The sequence below is a fragment of the Colossoma macropomum genome, unplaced genomic scaffold (assembly GCF_904425465.1).
Source record: "Colossoma macropomum unplaced genomic scaffold, Colossoma_macropomum, whole genome shotgun sequence".
In the NCBI taxonomy this organism is placed as follows: domain Eukaryota; kingdom Metazoa; phylum Chordata; class Actinopteri; order Characiformes; family Serrasalmidae; genus Colossoma; species Colossoma macropomum.
The window spans coordinates 31729468-31748926 of NW_023494799.1; the positions used below are offsets into that span (position 1 = coordinate 31729468).

The 19459-nt window shown below is 39.6% G+C and overlaps 1 protein-coding gene and 1 non-coding gene across 2 annotated transcripts; one reads left to right on the top strand and one right to left on the bottom strand.

The window, feature by feature from the left end:
- Positions 1–1270: 1270 nt before the first annotated feature.
- On the top strand, positions 1271–17752 carry LOC118819409 (protein transport protein sec31-like). Its single transcript, XM_036587184.1, has 13 exons — positions 1271–1512; positions 3472–3602; positions 3693–3803; positions 3891–4001; positions 4090–4212; positions 4471–4593; positions 4686–4738; positions 14735–14801; positions 14915–15001; positions 15098–15196; positions 15291–15374; positions 15598–15702; positions 15832–17752. Exons 1-13 carry the CDS (start codon positions 1347–1349, stop codon positions 15970–15972), a joined length of 1401 nt encoding a protein of 466 aa, XP_036443077.1. The 5' UTR covers positions 1271–1346; the 3' UTR covers positions 15973–17752.
- trnar-ccg lies at positions 10305–10377 on the bottom strand. Its single transcript has one exon. It is a non-coding gene; the product is annotated as a tRNA-Arg (tRNA).
- Positions 17753–19459: the final 1707 nt, after the last annotated feature.

Here is a 19459-nt window from a genome sequence, read left to right on the forward strand (position 1 = left end):
AGTGCCCACCTGCTCAGCTATGTCCTCATCCTGCTTTTCGTTTTGGTTTTCTCGGTGCCACCGTGTTTTTTTTTTAATTCTTGCCACTGCTGTCCATCTTTTCATGATTCATTTATGGAAATTGCTAAATTGGAAATGACTCTGAATTTGACATGCTAATCTTTCGAGGCTGATGATGACTATTTATTTGATTTTCTGATCCACCTTAAATAAAGCAGCAGTTACACACTACTTCCCATTCACTACTAAAGACATACTCTTAAATGTAGCATTTGAAGTTTCTCTGAGCCTTCTTTTGCTTAAATGCGTAAGCTAACAGTTATCAGATTACCCACTACGGCACAGACCAAGATGGCACTAATCATCAGCCATGGTTTTAGAAGAACGACCCAGCTGGAACTCGAACCCACAATCCCCAGCTCCGGAGGCTGATGCCTTATCCATTAGGCCACTGGGCCTCAGCAAAACGCTTCTCGAGTGGAGGATTGCCACTCGATGTCTTCTCGCTTTGCCAGAGGGCTCTCCCCAGCAAGTCCAAAATGAATGGGAAGTATTGCACTAAAGCCATTACTTCATTATAATTAAGAACAACAGGTGAAGACTACTGTTATTCTTACTTATATACACATGTGACGTCTACAGCAGTGTTGGAGTACATTTTGGTAACATGATCACTCAGCACAATGAAAAAACTTCAGTTTAATGATGTAAGAAGTGAAAATTCATAACAAAAATATTTCACAGCAAAGATTCTCTGATTGTGAAATTATTCTTAAATATACCTATTTTTTTAACCAGAGCATTTTGTTCCTACTGACAACAATTTAGTATTTACTTTCATGGACACACGGGGTACATCTTGGTAGTTTCACTGAAAATGGAATAATTTCCTCTGCAAACATATTTATGACAGTGTACAGCGGTAGATTATTTTGGTTTCTATAGTCAGAGACGTTTTAAAGGAAAGGAGGACGCACAATTAAGGATATTTGGAGGCCCGGTGTCCAGCAATGCTTGGACACATTCCTGCTCAAACATACCCACTAATCATTGCAACCAGGCAAACCGAGCGGGACACCAGCTCATCAGTGCTTATGCGGGACACGGTGCTTCAAACAGGCGCCTATTGGTGCCTTGATTACGTCTCTTTCCACGGAGACCTAGCGCTGTAAACAAGTTTGAATTCAAACTCTGGAGTCTCACTGTGACGCAGTGAAATGGAACACTAGACGCTCCATCATCGCTCTAAACAGGTGGAAAAGAACGTTGATCTTCAGTCGTTCATCGACACCACAACAGACGAGCTGATTTATCCTGAGCTCCGACATCGATCTTCATCCGCACTAATGCAGCGTTTCGCTTTTCGCAGCGGTCTTCCATCTACCGTCAACTGGCGCCCCCTGCTGTGTGTAGCCGGGGCTGCCGCCGCCGCGGCGACCATTTATTATTTTTCCAGACGGAGGAATCGGCAGAGGAGCAGAGAGGAGGCAGAAGAGCTGACCGTCATCGAAGGTACACACAGACACAAAAACAGCCTGAAATAGTTACTAATAAACAGTGTTTACATCAACAGAACCGCTCAAATAGCAGAATTATTCCAGCTAGACACCTAATATTTGAGTTATTAGCATAAGTAGCTAGGTTAAATAGCTAGTTGAGCGCTAATGTTGTTAGCTAGCTAAGTTAGCTAACGCTAGCTAAGTTTCTTTACTGACTAACGTTACTTTATTGACTATTAAGTGTCTTAATATTCAATTTCTTCATTTTTATGGTCTGGAACCGGAGCTAGATAAACGTAAACTCTGAAACTGGCTACCTAACTAGTAACGTTAAACTAGATACACAGTTAGGTTAGATGCTACTGAAGGAAAGTCGTTAAATCGTCTCTATCTGTTTACGTTCAAAACTGAGGTTAAAGGGCAATTCTGTCGGGTTTTTCCCCTAAATATCTGCACACCTACATCATTTAAATGTAAACAAAACTCATTTTCAGTGTTTTGATATGAAATGTGGCATTTTAGAGAAACTTGTTGTGTCAGAACTGTCTACAACGTGGTAGTGATAGGAACCAAACGTCTGAAGCCTTTAAAGCGCTCATATAACGAAGAACAGTACCGTTTATTACCCAGTCCATGCGGTCCATATATGGAAACTGTGCTGTAAAAACAGCCTGTTTAGAATTCATTGTTTCTGTATGGTCAGGAGACCCAACTCATTTACATATATTTAATTAGCCTACAGCTGTTCAGCCCCGCCCAGTAATAATGAGGTTCTAGGGAAGGTGTATTCTCCAGGGTATATTTTGTTTTTTCCATCTGAATTTACATGACCAAACCGTAAGGCACATTATTCAGTAACTGCATGAAATAAAAGTAAATGTTTGTTTATTTATTTATTTATTTATGTAAAAGCTCCCCTCAAATTAACAGAAAATTTATTTTATGATCATACACATATTGCTATATGCTTACAATTCACTGCTGAAAGCCAAAAATCTTAGACTCTCTTTGTATTATTTTATAAAAATAATTTTTACAGAGCAGATCACTAAAGAGACGCCATCTGTTTATAGTTTTTTGTGGAAAAATGGGTAGACTTTCAGTAGACAAATTGTGAGTTCAGCTTCTTCTATTATATGGGTTTAAAATTGCATTACTCATCTATTTGACTGGAAAAAAGACAGTTACAGTTTTCATAATACACTGACTTTTTGAATGTAGCTTATGAAATATGAAAGTTATGAAGAATATGAAGAAGTGCATTTTGGAACCACTGGTGGTCTCAAGGAGTTGAAGAGGTTAAGTTCTGAGTGCTTTTTAATGAGGCACAATACAGGGCAGCCAATCAGAACAGAGCTTATTTATCCTATGTTAATAAAATAACAATAATATAAGAATTAATAATAAAATAATCTTATATTATTCTTAAAGGAAAATAAAAAAACAGTCTATTTAATTCTATGGGATAAAGAGAGACTAGAAAACGGTCGTGTAAAAATTAATTATGACCATTTCTGTTACTCGAAAAAAGGACGATTATTGTTCTTTTGTAGCTGATGTGTTGTTGTTGTTGTTGTTGTTAGTGTATTTGTGTTACTTTGATAACTTGTGTCCAACGAGAGTGGACTTTGTAACTTTCCTCAAACGTTGTGTCTTTCCTCATTACTCCCCCACTGGGCTTGGCATTTCTTGCTGCTGTTAAAGTGCCTCTTTAAAATAAAAGAGCATTTACCCAAACGTGCAATGCTTTCAGCAACTTTTTGGATGCCAAACCACAATAGCTGTACAGGTTGTTCGAATGTTCCAAATAACAGCAAAATACAAAAATAACATTTTTATACCATGTGATGTCATGATCACACATACTGTGAAGCAGCGCTGACATAAAACCATGACTTCTATTGTTTAATTGTATTTTAATCATCACAGTTACATGACATACATAATATTCAGCTATATTTTGTATTCCTAGCACCTGTGGCTGTATGCTCTCAACATGAGCCTATTGCACCTCCTCAAAGTCCTCTGAGGCCACCTTCCCCACCTCAGTCACCACTGAGGACTCCTTCAAACCCAGGATTTTCCTGTCCAACTGCTCCTGAGGTAAAGTTATACAGATTACTGTTATCAAATACAACTGCGTTTTCATAGTTTTATTTATCAGTAATACTTTCTATATGTTTGGCATTTTAGGCAGCTGGAGATGATGCAGCACCCCAGAGCCATCCATCGGCACCCTCTTCACTGGTGCCACTGGCTGAGCCTCAGCCTGACCCAGGGTCTCCTAGTGAGAGAGCTGCTGAGGTAAGAAAAAGAAAAGACTCTTACTAGTTCTAATTACGTATTTCAGCAGTTTTTTTAGTAATAAGCACTGTATATTTGACATTATAGGTAGCTGGAGATGATCCAGCACCCCAGAGCCATCCATCGGCACCCTCTCCACCGGTGCCACTGGCCGAGCCTCAGCCTGACCCAAGGTCCCCTAGTGAGAGTGCTGCTGAGGTAAGAATAAACAGACTTTTATCAATCCTACCTACATTTTCAGCAGTTTTATTTTTCAGTAATAAGTGCTGTATGTTTGACATTACAGGCAGCTGGAGATGATGCATCTTCCCTGAGCGAGGAATGGTTACCTCCACACGTTACACCTGTGGCACCCTCTCCACCTCAGCCTCAAGGAGACCCAGCATCCACAGAGCAGAGTGCTCCTGAGGTAACACCATGCACATTGCTCTTATCCATTTTGTCAGTAATAAGTAAGATGGATTCATGTATTTCGGGCCAGTTTTAGAAACTTGTTCATTCAGCTATTAACTGATGCTTTCTAAATGAGCAATGAGTAGATTTTGCTACTCAAGTACCATAAAATAATGACTTTGTTATTCAGGACTTACAACCTATGTGTCTTACATTAACCAACACACTGTCCCATTTTACTGCAACTCACTGTACTGCGTATTTGGTGTTACAGGCATCTGGAGATTCGGCATCTCCTCAGAGCCGACAAATTTCTTGTCCCCAGGCTCCGCCGCTGCCACCCTCGCCACCTCATTCAGCACCCGAGCTGCCTTCTTCCACCCAGAGTGCTCCTGAGGTAAGACTATGCAAACTGCTCTTATCAGTTCTGACTACATTTTCAGCAGTTTAACTGGTCAGGTAGTAAGAATTTCATATATGATGTTATAGGCAGCTGCAGATCTCACTGTGCCTCCTGAGGCGTATCAAGTGCCCGCTTTGTAGTAAGTAATTTAGTTTTCATCTTTTTGCTGTGAGAATTAAAGCTCCGCTAATTAAATTTATTTCAAATGATATTTACAAAGTGTCCACATATATGAAGTTTGTTTTGTCACTGCAGTACCTACTTTGCCATGAAGAGTTCCAACTTTCCACTCAGGCTCTCAGCATTGCGCCAGGCTTTCACTGTAAGTCTATCAGATGAAACTTCATTCTCAATACTCAGTAACTCTGTCTTTATACACCAATACCTGTTCAGTTGATCCTTTCCGACAGCCATTTTCTTGGTTTCATTCTACAGCTTGTTCTGAGCAACAGCCACCATGCAAAATACATCAGCATAGCAGGCAGAGTCCTTCTTGGTGGACTGGCTGCTCGAAATGCCAGGGTAACAAAACACTGTCATCTAAACCAAATCTGAACTGTTCAGTCTGAATTATCTCACAAGCAAACAATGAAACGAATGTACCTCTTTTTTCTGCAGGAGCTTCCAGCCTTCCAGGAGGCATATGCTCGCCTGGTAGCCTTTGCTCAGGATGCCTCACATCGTGAAGCTATTTGCACTGAGCTGGCGCAAGTTGGGGTGAGTTCATGCTCTCTTGGCCTCAGTTCGTAACATGATCACTGCTTTACTACAGTGAATGAGACTGTAATACTAATGTTTCTTATCCTGTTAGATTCAGCACTTCAACCTCTTAGACATTGTCTTTGAGCTGGTTCTTATGGGAGTGCTGCAGGGAGCGAGGCCTCCGATCTATCCAGTAAGAAACTCTCTTTCTTAGAATCAAATGTGACTTTGTGCCCTGTATTAGATACATTAGTGCTGTAATCACCGGCTCTCCAAATGGATACAGTTCTGTTCAGTAGAATTTGAGATGTAACATTAGATCTTAGATAAAGACTCTTATTCTGATTCTTGTATCATATACTTATGCACCCATAATGACTGTAAATGATCTACTCACATTTTTTGTCTCTATTCCAGACACCAGGAGGTTTCCTTGGGCACTTGGTGGACATGATTTGTTCTTTCAGTCCTGTCAGCACGCAGAGGAGACCCAGGGCTGACAAGTACTTGTTCCTGCTCCTGGTAAGTAGCACATTAATAGCATTAATAACACAAGTGAACAGCAGTAGAATTCTTTTCTTACTGTTTAAAGTGACAATGTGTAAATTAACATGATGTAATAGCATAACACTAGTTCTGTCTCTCTCTCAGGATGAGGCAATGCTCCTGCTGGAGGAGATCTTTGGCAGAGAGGAGCATGTTTATATGGACCCTGGATCCCTGGCCCTCACTCTGTGGGACTGCCTGGAGAAACATGTCCAGCAGCTGTTGGCGAGACTACAGGGCATTTAACATCTCTGCCTTTCTTAAAACACAACATATATAGTTTAATTGTTTCATTTTTATTAATCACACCAGTATAATATTTGTAATTTTAAGTATGCTATTAAGTGCACTGTATACTGTGTTGCCAGTTGTTCGGTTTATCTACCTTGGACCTACATTTGTGACCATTTTATGACCCATTTGTTTTGTGAAACAGCTTCCCTTCGTAGGTTTACAATTGCTTAGTGTAGCTCCTCTGTTGCTGTGGTACAAGTGTATTAGACACAGCAACATTAAATCAGCTAATTATTAAACCCTTCATGAAACAGCTCCCTCTCTAATTAGCTTAGACCAACCTTTGCTGTTGGTCTAAGCTAGTAGTTGGAACAAAAATGTGGGAGAATTTTACAATTTGAGCCTAAATTTTCCACCTCTGATTGGGGAGAGTAAGTACTTGACACTCTGTGGGGCAGTGGGTCTCCAGGACTGGAGATGAGAACCACTATTCTGTGTTAGACCGCAGCACTGGTGGTCCACAACACTGCAAGGTTTAGCATCCAATTTTCAACTATACAGCTAATTAGCAAATGTATCTTACCATTTTAGAACAGTGTTTTCTATCCCCAGTCCTCCAGTGCCACCAGTTTGTGTTTTGTCTGATTTAACATAACTGATTCAGCTAAGAAGGAGATGCTCATTAGTTAATGATATGACTTGGTTCTGTTTGATCATGGAAAACATAAAATGGTGGGGAGTGATGACAGGAGAAGAGGGACTTTAATCTCTGCAGAGCTGTGACTCTCCAGGACCTGAGTTCGACACCCCTCCTACTCTAGCCCCTCATGGGAAGTCTGTCTCTGTTTCAGAACTAGCATTGCCTCTTTGGTTGGCAGACCAGACTCAATCCAGTAACAGCACTGAGGTGTTTAAAAACTCACAGCAACGCCGCTGTGCCTGATTAAACACATACCAGCATTACACATAAGTGTCACTGCTGTGCTGTCACTGCTGTGCTATATTTGGTCGGAGGTGGTCTTTTGGCCAGATATTATTTGAATGTAGACCATTCTCAGCACAGCACAGTAGGGGGGTGATGTTTCACCAGCAGATGGGCTACAGTCTGTAATTCTGTACCTACATTCAAATGCACATACATGTATCAAGTACTGGTAACTCGTTGTACAGGGCGCTTAATTGTAGTCAGTGTTTTATTATTGTTGTAGTTTTGTTAAGAATTGCTTATTAAAGGTGCACTCTGGCCAAAATTAAAACTTTAACCATTGCTATATCTGTATATCTGTTGTAAACTTGACTACTTGCATCTCTTCAGCTGCGCCGCAGTAGTTCTTAGTGAGATTGTCTAGGATACAGACTAGGTAAACTCCCTTCAGATTAGTATCTTGAAGGTGGGATGAACATTTGAACAAATACGTTCTCTTTGGGGTGAATACATGAGAGCAGTTTTGAAATGTTTTTGGCCTCTAGCTGGCTAATGCACAAGAAAGTTAGATTGCTGACGTTACAGTTACATCAGTGCATTTGTTTATCATTGTGAGGGTGGGGTGGAGGGGTCTCATTGTATGACATATTTGTGCAATGCATACATAGTAAATGGTAGTTTTAGGCCAGAATGCCCCTTTGAGGCAACATAAGGTAAGAATATAAAATGATTAATTTTAGTTATGTTATGTTATATATAGTTATATATGTTACAGACAACTTCATAGTAGATTTTAAGGGTATTTCTTATCATCTCTCTTTGCCTATCTTCCTTTATCTCTCTCTCTCTCTCTCTCTCTCTCTCTCTCTCTCTCATGTATTGGTGGACACGTTGTTTGCCTTTTCCTCTCTTGATGTGCTTGCAGGATCACCGGACCCATCTCAGTGACGTTACCCATCCATCTGTCTGTCCAGCCCTCCGTTCATCCATCCATCCACTCATCGATCCAGTACCAGGCAGCAGAGCTTTGACCGAGCTGAACTGACTGGCCTCCACCATCATCACTCGGTAGGTTCATCAAGTTATTTGGCTTTATCTGCATGAAGCCCCAACACAGCAGTTCACCATAAAACACGCAAAGAACTCTTCAGATCACTGTCCAACAAAATAACGTTACTAAATAACCCTGATACTTTTCTGTATGTTTCTACTCTTACTTTTCTTTCATAATATCGTTTTTTTTGTTTCTGTATCTGTGTTTCTCCAGATCCTGCTGTTCTGTCCAGAAATCCACATTCAGCTGATGATGGACTGGAATAAAGATGTGTGTGTGTGTGTGTGTGTGTTGCATATGATGGTGTATTGTATAAATCTTGTAAATATTGTAAATATAATTACTCTGTATTTTCTTTGTAAATAAATATTGTTATTTTGTTCGTTTAAATGTTTCTGAGATTGATTTGTTTTTCAAAAATCTGTTAGAAACATTGTTAAGCCTATGTAATGAAAATGTAAGCCAGAAGAGGTTCTGTCCTATTGGTACAGTCAAGGCAGAACCTATATAATAGTCAACTTGCCATTCGCCAGCTTCTTGTTTGAATTTTCCCTGTTCCACCTCAAATTGTGCAGCAGTTAGCTGCATTTAAGGTGGAACAGAAAAATTTGAACAAGAAACTGGCGAATGAGGGGCTGACTTCAGCCTCGTAAAATATCAAATGTTAAATATTAAAAAATATCCTGCTGGAGATGTGAGAAAAGCAGCTATAGCTGAGCTAAAGCTTAAAGCAAAGAAAATCAAGTCTATATTTTCATTTACATTATATTTTTTAGCCTGTACAAGCACATTAGCACATAGTGAGGCGTATTTACAGCCAAGATGGTAAACTGTTACTTAATAAAATGAACATAAAGTGTGGCTCTTGGGTGGTTTGATTTTTGTTGAAAAGGGACAAAATAGCTCTTCTTAACGTCTGCGTTGCTGCCTGGTGTAGATCATTTCAGCTACACTAGTCTGATGTCATGTGCTGGGGATTTTTGGGTTTTAGAGACATTAGACTTTTCATTGAATCGAATAATTATGTTCCCAAAATATGATAAAACATTAATTTATAGTGACTCTATGATTTTCAAAAGTCGGCGTTGAGCTCAATTGTTCTTACATAGAATGACCAAATGGAATGAAAATAACCTTTGGACAAAAAGGCATACAAGAATGAGCAACAAAGTAGACAGTGTCCATTATGCTTGAGTTACAGTGCCATAAAACATGCTGCAGTAGCATGAAGTAAAATGTTTAAAATGTTCATTCTACTGTAAAGTATAAAATTTAATGTGCTGCACTTACAATTACATTAAAAAATCAAGCACTTGTTTTGGATTTCGAACACCATTGTAGAAGCTAAAACATCTGCTTATGGCTGGAAATATGTATAAATGAGTTCTGTATAACTTGGTATCTAAATAATTTCTTTTTCTTGACCTCGCTAAATCAGTAAAAGGCATAAATAATATATGTGGAAATTTTCAGCAGCTCACAGCTCGTACTGTCTTCAGTCATTTAACTGGAACTTCTTCCAGTGCAGGGTCTAAGTGGGACTTGTTTTCAGACTAAGCGTAACATGATCGTAACATGACCAGTCCACCTTAAACTAAATTTCTCCTGCTACACACACACACAACAATCACACACACATACAGCATTGCTGTCATGCAAAATAACTTTTTCTAAAATCTGTGCATTTTAGTCTTGTTCATTTCTTGCTCTTATTTATTATTTACATGCTACACTGAGATAGCTAAGATGGCTAGTTAGTGATGACGTGAATACTGGCAAAAGCTTTTATCTTAAATGTGACATAATTTTGACAGTCAATATGCTATAAATTAATGCTATCTTAGGTCCTGTCAGCATTCTTCAGTGCCCACCTGCTCAGCTATGTCCTCATCCTGCTTTTCGTTTTGGTTTTCTTGGTGCCACCGTGTGCACAAGATGGTGCCACTGCTGTCCATCTTTTCATGATTCATTTATGGAAATTGCTAAATTGGAAATGACTCTGAATTTGACATGCTAATCTTTCGAGGCTGATGATGACTATTTATTTGATTTTCTGATCCACCTTAAATAAAGCAGCAGTTACACACTACCTCCCATTCACTACTAGAGACATACTCTTAAATGTAGCATTTGAAGTTTCTCTGAGCCTTCTTTTGCTTAAATGCGTAAGCTAACAGTTACCAGATTACCCACTATGGCACAGACCAAGATGGCACTAATCATCAGCCATGGTTTTTAGAAGAACGACCCAGATGGGACTCGAACCCACAATCCCCAGCTCCGGAGGCTGATGCCTTATCCATTAGGCCACTGGGCCTCAGCAAAGCACTTCTAGAGTGGAGGACTGCCACTCGATGTCTTCTGGCTTTGCCAGAGGGCTCTCCCCACCAAGTCCAAAATGAATGGGAAGTATTGTACTAAAGCCATTACTTCATTATAATTAAGAACAACAGGTGAAGACTACTGTTATTCTTACTTATATACACATGTGACGTCTACAGCAGTGTTGGAGTACATTTTGGTAACATGATCACTCAGCACAATGAAAAAACTTCAGTTTAATGATGTAAGAAGTGAAAATTCATAACAAAAATATTTCACAGCAAAGATTCTCTGATTGTGAAATTATTCTTAAATATACCCATTTTTTTAACCAGAGCATTTTGTTCCTACTGAGAACAATTTAGTATTTACTTTCATGGACACACGGGGTACATCTTGGTAGTTTCACTGAAAATGGAATAATTTCCTCTGCAGACATATTTATGACAGTGTACAGCGGTAGATTATTTTGGTTTCTATAGTCAGAGACGTTTTAAAGGAAAGGAGGACGCACAATTAAGGATATTTGGAGGCCCGGTGTCCAGCAATGCTTGGACACATTCCTGCTCAAACATACCCACTAATCATTGCAACCAGGCAAACCGAGCGGGACACCAGCTCATCAGTGCTTATGCGGGACACGGTGCTTCAAACAGGCGCCTATTGGTGCCTTGATTACGTCTCTTTCCACGGAGACCAAGCGCTGTAAACAAGTTTGAATTCAAACTCTGGAGTCTCACTGTGACGCAGTGAAATGGAACACTAGACGCTCCATCATCGCTCTAAACAGGTGGAAAAGAACGTTGATCTTCAGTCGTTCATCGACACCACAACAGACGAGCTGATTTATCCTGAGCTCCGACATCGATCTTCATCCGCACTAATGCAGCGTTTCGCTTTTCGCAGCGGTCTTCCATCTACCGTCAACTGGCGCCCCCTGCTGTGTGTAGCCGGGGCTGCCGCCGCCGCGGCGACCATTTATTATTTTTCCAGACGGAGGAATCGGCAGAGGAGCAGAGAGGAGGCAGAAGAGCTGACCGTCATCGAAGGTACACACAGACACAAAAACAGCCTAAAATAGTTACTAATAAACAGTGTTTACATCAACAGAACCGCTCAAATAGCAGAATTATTCCAGCTAGACACCTAATATTTGAGTTATTAGCATAAGTAGCTAGGTTAAATAGCTAGTTGAGCGCTAATGTTGTTAGCTAGCTAAGTTTCTTTACTGACTAACGTTACTTTATTGACTATTAAGTGTCTTAATATTCAATTTCTTCATTTTTATGGTCTGGAACCGGAGCTAGATAAACGTAAACTCTGAAACTGGCTACCTAACTAGTGACGTTAAACTAGGTACACAGTTAGGTTAGATGCTACTGAAGGAAAATCGTTAAATCATCTCTATCTGTTTACGTTCAAACCTGAGGTTAAAGGGCAATTCTGTCGGGTTTTTCCCCTGAATATCTGCAGACCTACATCATTTAAATGTAAACAAAACTCATTTTCAGTGTTTTGATATGAAATGTGGCATTTTAGAGAAATTTGTGTCAGAACTGTCTACAACGTGGTAGTGATAGGAACCAAACGTCTGAAGCCTTTAAAGCGCTCATATAACGAAGAACAGTACCGTTTATTACCCAGTCCATGCGGTCCATATATGGAAACTGTGCTGTAAAAACAGCCTGTTTAGAATTCATTGTTTCTGTATGGTCAGGAGAACCAACTCATTTACAATTATTTAATTAGCCTACAGCTGTTCAGCCCCGCCCAGTTATAATGAGGTTCTAGGGAAGGTGTATTCTCCAGGGTATATTTTGTTTTTTTTCATCTGAATTTACATGACCAAACCGTAAGGCACATTATTCAGTAACTGCATGAAATAAAAGTAAATGTTTATTTATTTATTTATTTATGTAAAAGCTCCCCTCAAATTAACAGAAAATTTATTTTATGATCATACACATATTGCTATATGCTTACAATTCACTGCTGAAAGCCAAAAATCTTAGACTCTCTTTGTATTATTTTATAAAAATAATTTTTACAGAGCAGATCACTAAAGAGACGCCATCTGTTTATAGTTTTTTGTGGAAAAATGGGTAGACTTTCAGTAGACAAATTGTGAGTTCAGCTTCTTCTATTATATGGGTTTAAAATTGCATTACCCATCTATTTGACTGGAAAAAAGACAGTTACAGCTTTCATAATACACTGACTTTTTGAATGTAGCTTATGAAATATGAAAGTTATGAAGAATATGAAGAAGTGCATTTTGGAACCACTGGTGGTCTCAAGGAGTTGAAGAGGTTAAGTTCTGAGTGCTTTTTAATGAGGCACAATACAGGGCAGCCAATCAGAACAGAGCTCATTTATCCTATATTAATAAAATAACAATAATATAAAAATTAATAATAAAATAATCTTATATTATTCTTAAAGGAAAATAAAAAAACTTCTATGGGATAAAGAGAGACTAGAAAACGGTCGTGTAAAAATTAATTATGACCATTTCTGTTACTCGAAAAAAGGACGATTATTGTTCTTTTGTTGCTGATGTGTTGTTGTTGTTGTTGTTAGTGTATTTGTGTTACTTTGTTAACTTGTGTCCAAGGAAAGTGGACTTTGTAACTTTCCTCAAACATTGTGTCTTTCCTCATTACTCCCCCACTGGGCTTGGCATTTCTTGCTGCTGTTAAAGTGCCTGTTTAAAATAAAAGAGCATTTACCCAAACGTGCAATGCTTTCAGCAACTTTTTGGATGCCAAACCACAATAGCTGTACAGGTTGTTCGAATGTTCCAAATAACAGCAAAATACAAAAATAACATTTTTATACCATGTGATGTCATGATCACACATACTGTGAAGCAGCACTGGCATAAAACCATGACTTCTATTGTTTAATTGTATTTTAATCATCACAGTTACATGACATACATAATATTCAGCTATATTTTGTATTCCTAGCACCTGTGGCTGTATGCTCTCAACATGAGCCTATTGCACCTCCTCAAAGTCCTCTGAGGCCACCTTCCCCACCTCAGTCACCACTGAGGACTCCTTCAAACCCAGGATTTTCCTGTCCAACTGCTCCTGAGGTAAAGTTATACAGATTACTGTTATCAAATACAACTGCGTTTTCATAGTTTTATTTATCAGTAATACTTTCTATATGTTTGGCATTTTAGGCAGCTGGAGATGATGCAGCACCCCAGAGCCATCCATCGGCACCCTCTTCACTGGTGCCACTGGCTGAGCCTCAGCCTGACCCAGGGTCTCCTAGTGAGAGAGCTGCTGAGGTAAGAAAAAGAAAAGACTCTTACTAGTTCTAATTACGTATTTCAGCAGTTTTTTTAGTAATAAGCACTGTATATTTGACATTATAGGTAGCTGGAGATGATCCAGCACCCCAGAGCCATCCATCGGCACCCTCTCCACCGGTGCCACTGGCCGAGCCTCAGCCTGACCCAAGGTCCCCTAGTGAGAGTGCTGCTGAGGTAAGAATAAACAGACTTTTATCAATCCTACCTACATTTTCAGCAGTTTTATTTTTCAGTAATAAGTGCTGTATGTTTGACATTACAGGCAGCTGGAGATGATGCATCTTCCCTGAGCGAGGAATGGTTACCTCCACACGTTACACCTGTGGCACCCTCTCCACCTCAGCCTCAAGGAGACCCAGCATCCACAGAGCAGAGTGCTCCTGAGGTAACACCATGCACACTGCTCTTATCCATTTTGTCAGTAATAAGTAAGATGGATTCATGTATTTCGGGCCGGTTTTAGAAACTTGTTTATTCAGCTATTAACTGATGCTTTCTAAATGAGCAATGAGCAGATTTTGCTACTCGAGTACCATAAAATAATGACTTTGTTATTCAGGACTTACAACCTATGTGTCTTACATTAACCAACACACTGTCCCATTTTACTGCAACTCACTGTACTGCATATTTGGTGTTACAGCCATCTGGAGATTCGGCATCTCCTCAGAGCCGACAAATTTCTTGTCCCCAGGCTCCGCCGCTGCCACACTGTCCACCTCATTCAGCACCCGAGCTGCCTTCTTCCACCCAGAGTGCTCCTGAGGTAAGACTATGCAAACTGCTCTTATCAGTTCTGACTACATTTTCAGCAGTTTAACTGGTCAGGTAGTAAGAATTTCATATATGATGTTATAGGCAGCTGCAGATCTCACTGTGCCTCCTGAGGCGTATCAGGTGCCCGCTTTGTAGTAAGTAATTTAGTTTTCATCTTTTTGCTGTGAGAATTAAAGCTCTGCTAATTAAATTTATTTCAAATGATATTTACAAAGTGTCCACATATATGAAGTTTGTTTTGTCACTGCAGTACCTACTTTGCCATGAAGAGTCCCAACTTTCCTCTCAGGCTCGCAGCATTGCGCCAGGCTTTCACTGTAAGTCTATCAGATGAAACTTCATTCTCAATACTCAGTAACTCTGTCTTTATACACCAATACCTGTTCAGTTGATCTTTTCTGACAGCCATTTTCTTGGTTTCATTCTACAGCTTGTTCTGAGCAACAGCCACCATGCAAAATACATCAGCATAGCAGGCCGAGTCCTTCTTGGTGGACTGGCTGCTCGAAATGCCAGGGTAACAAAACACTGTCATCTAAACCAAATCTGAACTGTTCAATCTGAATTATCTCACAAGCAAACAATGAAACGAATGTATCTCTTTTTTCTGCAGGAGCTTCCAGCCTTCCAGGAGGCATATGCTCGCCTGGTGGCCTTTGCTCAGGATGCCTCACATCGTGAAGCTATTTGCACTGAGCTGGCGCAAGTTGGGGTGAGTTCATGCTCTCTTGGCCTCAGTTCGTAACATGATCACTGCTTTACTACAGTGAATGAGACTGTAATACTAATGTTTCTTATCCTGTTAGATTCAGCACTTCAACCTCTTAGACATTGTCTTTGAGCTGGTTCTTATGGGAGTGCTGCAGGGAGCGAGGCCTCCGATCTATCCAGTAAGAAACTCTCTTTCTTAGAATCAAATGTGACTTTGTGTCCTGTATTAGATACATTAGTGCTGTAATCACCGGCTCTCCAAATGGATACAGTTCTGTTCAGTAGAATTTGAGATGTAACATTAGATCTTAGATAAAGACTCTTATTCTGATTCTTGTATCATATACTTATGCACCCATAATGACTGTAAATGATCTACTCACATTTCTGTCTCTATTCCAGACACCAGGAGGTTTCCTTGGGCACTTGGTGGACATGATTTGTTCTTTCAGTCCTGTCAGCACGCAGAGGAGACCCAGGGCTGACAAGTACTTGTTCCTGCTCCTGGTAAGTAGCACATTAATAGCATTAATAACACAAGTGAACAGCAGTAGAATTCTTTTCTTACTGTTTAAAGTGACAATGTGTAAATTAACATGATGTAATAGCATAACACTAGTTCTGTCTCTCTCTCAGGATGAGGCAATGCTCCTGCTGGAGGAGATCTTAGGCAGAGAGGAGCATGTTTATATGGACCCTGGATCCCTGGCCCTCACTCTGTGGGACTGCCTGGAGAAACATGTCCAGCAGCTGTTGGCGAGACTACAGGGCGTTTAACATCTCTGCCTTTCTTAAAACACAACATATATAGTTTAATTGTTTCATTTTTATTAATCACACCAGTATAATATTTGTAATTTTAAGTATGCTATTAAGTGCACTGTATACTGTGTTGCCAGCTGTTCGGTTTATCTACCTTGGACCTACATTTGTGACCATTTTATGACCCATTTGTTTTGTGAAACAGCTTCCCTTCGTAGGTTTACAATTGCTGAGTGTAGCTCCTCTGTTGCTGTGGTACAAGTGTATTAGACACAGCAACATTAAATCAGCTAATTATTAAACCCTTCATGAAACAGCTCCCTCTCTAATTAGCTTAGACCAACCTTTGCTGTTGGTCTAAGCTAGTAGTTGGAACAAAAATGTGAGAGAATTTTACAATTTGAGCCTAAATTTTCCACCTCTGATTGGGGAGAGTAAGTACTTGACACTCTGTGGGGCAGTGGGTCTCCAGGACTGGAGATGAGAACCACTATTCTGTGTTAGACCGCAGCACTGGTGGTCCACAACACTGCAAGGTTTAGCATCCAATTTTCAACTATACAGCTAATTAGCAAATGTATCTTACCATTTTAGAACAGTGTTTTCTATCCCCAGTCCTCCAGTGCCACCAGTTTGTGTTTTGTCTGATTTAACATAACTGATTCAGCTAAGAAGGAGATGCTCATTAGTTAATGATATGACTTGGTTCTGTTTGATCATGGAAAACATAAAATGGTGGGGAGTGATGACAGGAGAAGAGGGACTTTAATCTCTGCAGAGCTGTGACTCTCCAGGACCTGAGTTCGACACCCCTCCTACTCTAGCCCCTCATGGGAAGTCTGTCTCTGTTTCAGAACTAGCATTGCCTCTTTGGTTGGCAGACCAGACTCAATCCAGTAACAGCACTGAGGTGTTTAAAAACTCACAGCAACGCCGCTGTGCCTGATTAAACACATACCAGCATTACACATAAGTGTCACTGCTGTGCTGTCACTGCTGTGCTATATTTGGTCGGAGGTGGTCTTTTGGCCAGATATTATTTGAATGTAGACCATTCTCAGCACAGCACAGTAGGGGGGTGATGTTTCACCAGCAGATGGGCTACAGTCTGTAATTCTGTACCTACATTCAAATGCACATACATGTATCAAGTACTGGTAACTCGTTGTACAGGGCGCTTAATTGTAGTCAGTGTTTTATTATTGTTGTAGTTTTGTTAAGAATTGCTTATTAAAGGTGCACTCTGGCCAAAATTAAAACTTTAACCATTGCTATATCTGTATATCTGTTGTAAACTTGACTACTTGCATCTCTTCAGCTGCGCCGCAGTAGTTCTTAGTGAGATTGTCTAGGATACAGACTAGGTAAACTCCCTTCAGATTAGTATCTTGAAGGTGGGATGAACATTTGAACAAATACGTTCTCTTTGGGGTGAATACATGAGAGCAGTTTTGAAATGTTTTTGGCCTCTAGCTGGCTAATGCACAAGAAAGTTAGATTGCTGACGTTACAGTTACATCAGTGCATTTGTTTATCATTGTGAGGGTGGGGTGGAGGGGTCTCATTGTATGACATATTTGTGCAATGCATACATAGTAAATGGTAGTTTTAGGCCAGAATGCCCCTTTGAGGCAACATAAGGTAAGAATATAAAATGATTAATTTTAGTTATGTTATGTTATATATAGTTATATATGTTACAGACAACTTCATAGTAGATTTTAAGGGTATTTCTTATCATCTCTCTTTGCCTATCTTCCTTTATCTCTCTCTCTCTCTCTCTCTCTCTCTCATGTATTGGTGGACACGTTGTTTGCCTTTTCCTCTCTTGATGTGCTTGCAGGATCACCGGACCCATCTCAGTGACGTTACCCATCCATCTGTCTGTCCAGCCCTCCGTTCATCCATCCATCCACTCATCGATCCAGTACCAGGCAGCAGAGCTTTGACCGAGCTGAACTGACTGGCCTCCACCATCATCACTCGGTAGGTTCATCAAGTTTTGGCTTTATCTGCATGAAGCCCCAACACAGCAGTTCACCATAAAACACGCAAAGAACTCTTCAGATCACTGTCCAACAAAATAACGTTACTAAATAACCCTGATACTTTTCTGTATGTTTCTACTCTTACTTTTCTTTCATAATATCGTTTTTTTTGTTTCTGTATCCGTGTTTCTCCAGATCCTGCTGTTCTGTCCAGAAATCCACATTCAGCTGATGATGGACTGGAATGAAGATGTGTGTGTGTGTGTGTGTGTGTGTGTTGCATGTGATGGTGTCTTGTATAAATCTTGTAAATATTGTAAATATAATTACTCTGTATTTTCTTTGTAAATAAATATTGTTATTTTGTTCGTTTAAATGTTTCTGAGATTGATTTGTTTTTCAAAAATCTGGTAGAAACATTGTTAAGCCTATGTAATGAAAATGTAAGCCAGAAGAGATTCTGTCCTATTGGTACAGTCAAGGCAGAACCTATATAATAGTCAACTTGCCATTCGCCAGCTTCTTGTTTGAATTTTCCCTGTTCCACCTCAAATTGTGCAGCAGTTAGCTGCATTTAAGGTGGAACAGAAAAATTTGAACAAGAAACTGGCGAATGAGGGGCTGACTTCAGCCTCGTAAAATATCAAATGTTAAATATTAAAAAATATCCTGCTGGAGATGTGAGAAAAGCAGCTATAGCTGAGCTAAAGCTTAAAGCAAAGAAAATCAAGTCTATATTTTCATTTACATTATATTTTTTAGCCTGTACAAGCACATTAGCACTTAGTGAGGCGTATTTACAGCCAAGATGGTAAACTGTTACTTAATAAAATGAACATAAAGTGTGGCTCTTGGGTGGTTTGATTTTTGTTGAAAAGGGACAAAATAGCTCTTCTTAACGTCTGCGTTGCTGCCTGGTGTAGATCATTTCAGCTACACTAGTCTGATGTCATGTGCTGGGGATTTTTGGGTTTTAGAGACATTAGACTTTTCATTGAATCAAATAATTATGTTCCCAAAATATGATAAAACATTAATTTATAGTGACTCTATGATTTTCAAAAGTCGGCGTTGAGCTCAATTGTTCTTACATAGAATGACCAAATGGAATGAAAATAACCTTTGGACAAAAAGGCATACAAGAATGAGCAACAAAGTAGACAGTGTCCATTATGCTTGAGTTACAGTGCCATAAAACATGCTGCAGTAGCATGAAGTAAAATGTTTAAAATGTTCATTCTACTGTAAAGTATAAAATTTAATGTGCCGCACTTACAATTACATTAAAAAATCAAGCACTTGTTTTGGATTTCGAACACCATTGTAGAAGCTAAAACATCTGCTTATGGCTGGAAATATGTATAAATGAGTTCTGTATAACTTGGTATCTAAATAATTTCTTTTTTCTTGACCTCGCTAAATCAGTAAAAGGCATAAATAATATATGTGGAAATTTTCAGCAGCTCACAGCTCGTACTGTCTTCAGTCATTTAACTGGAACTTCTTCCAGTGCA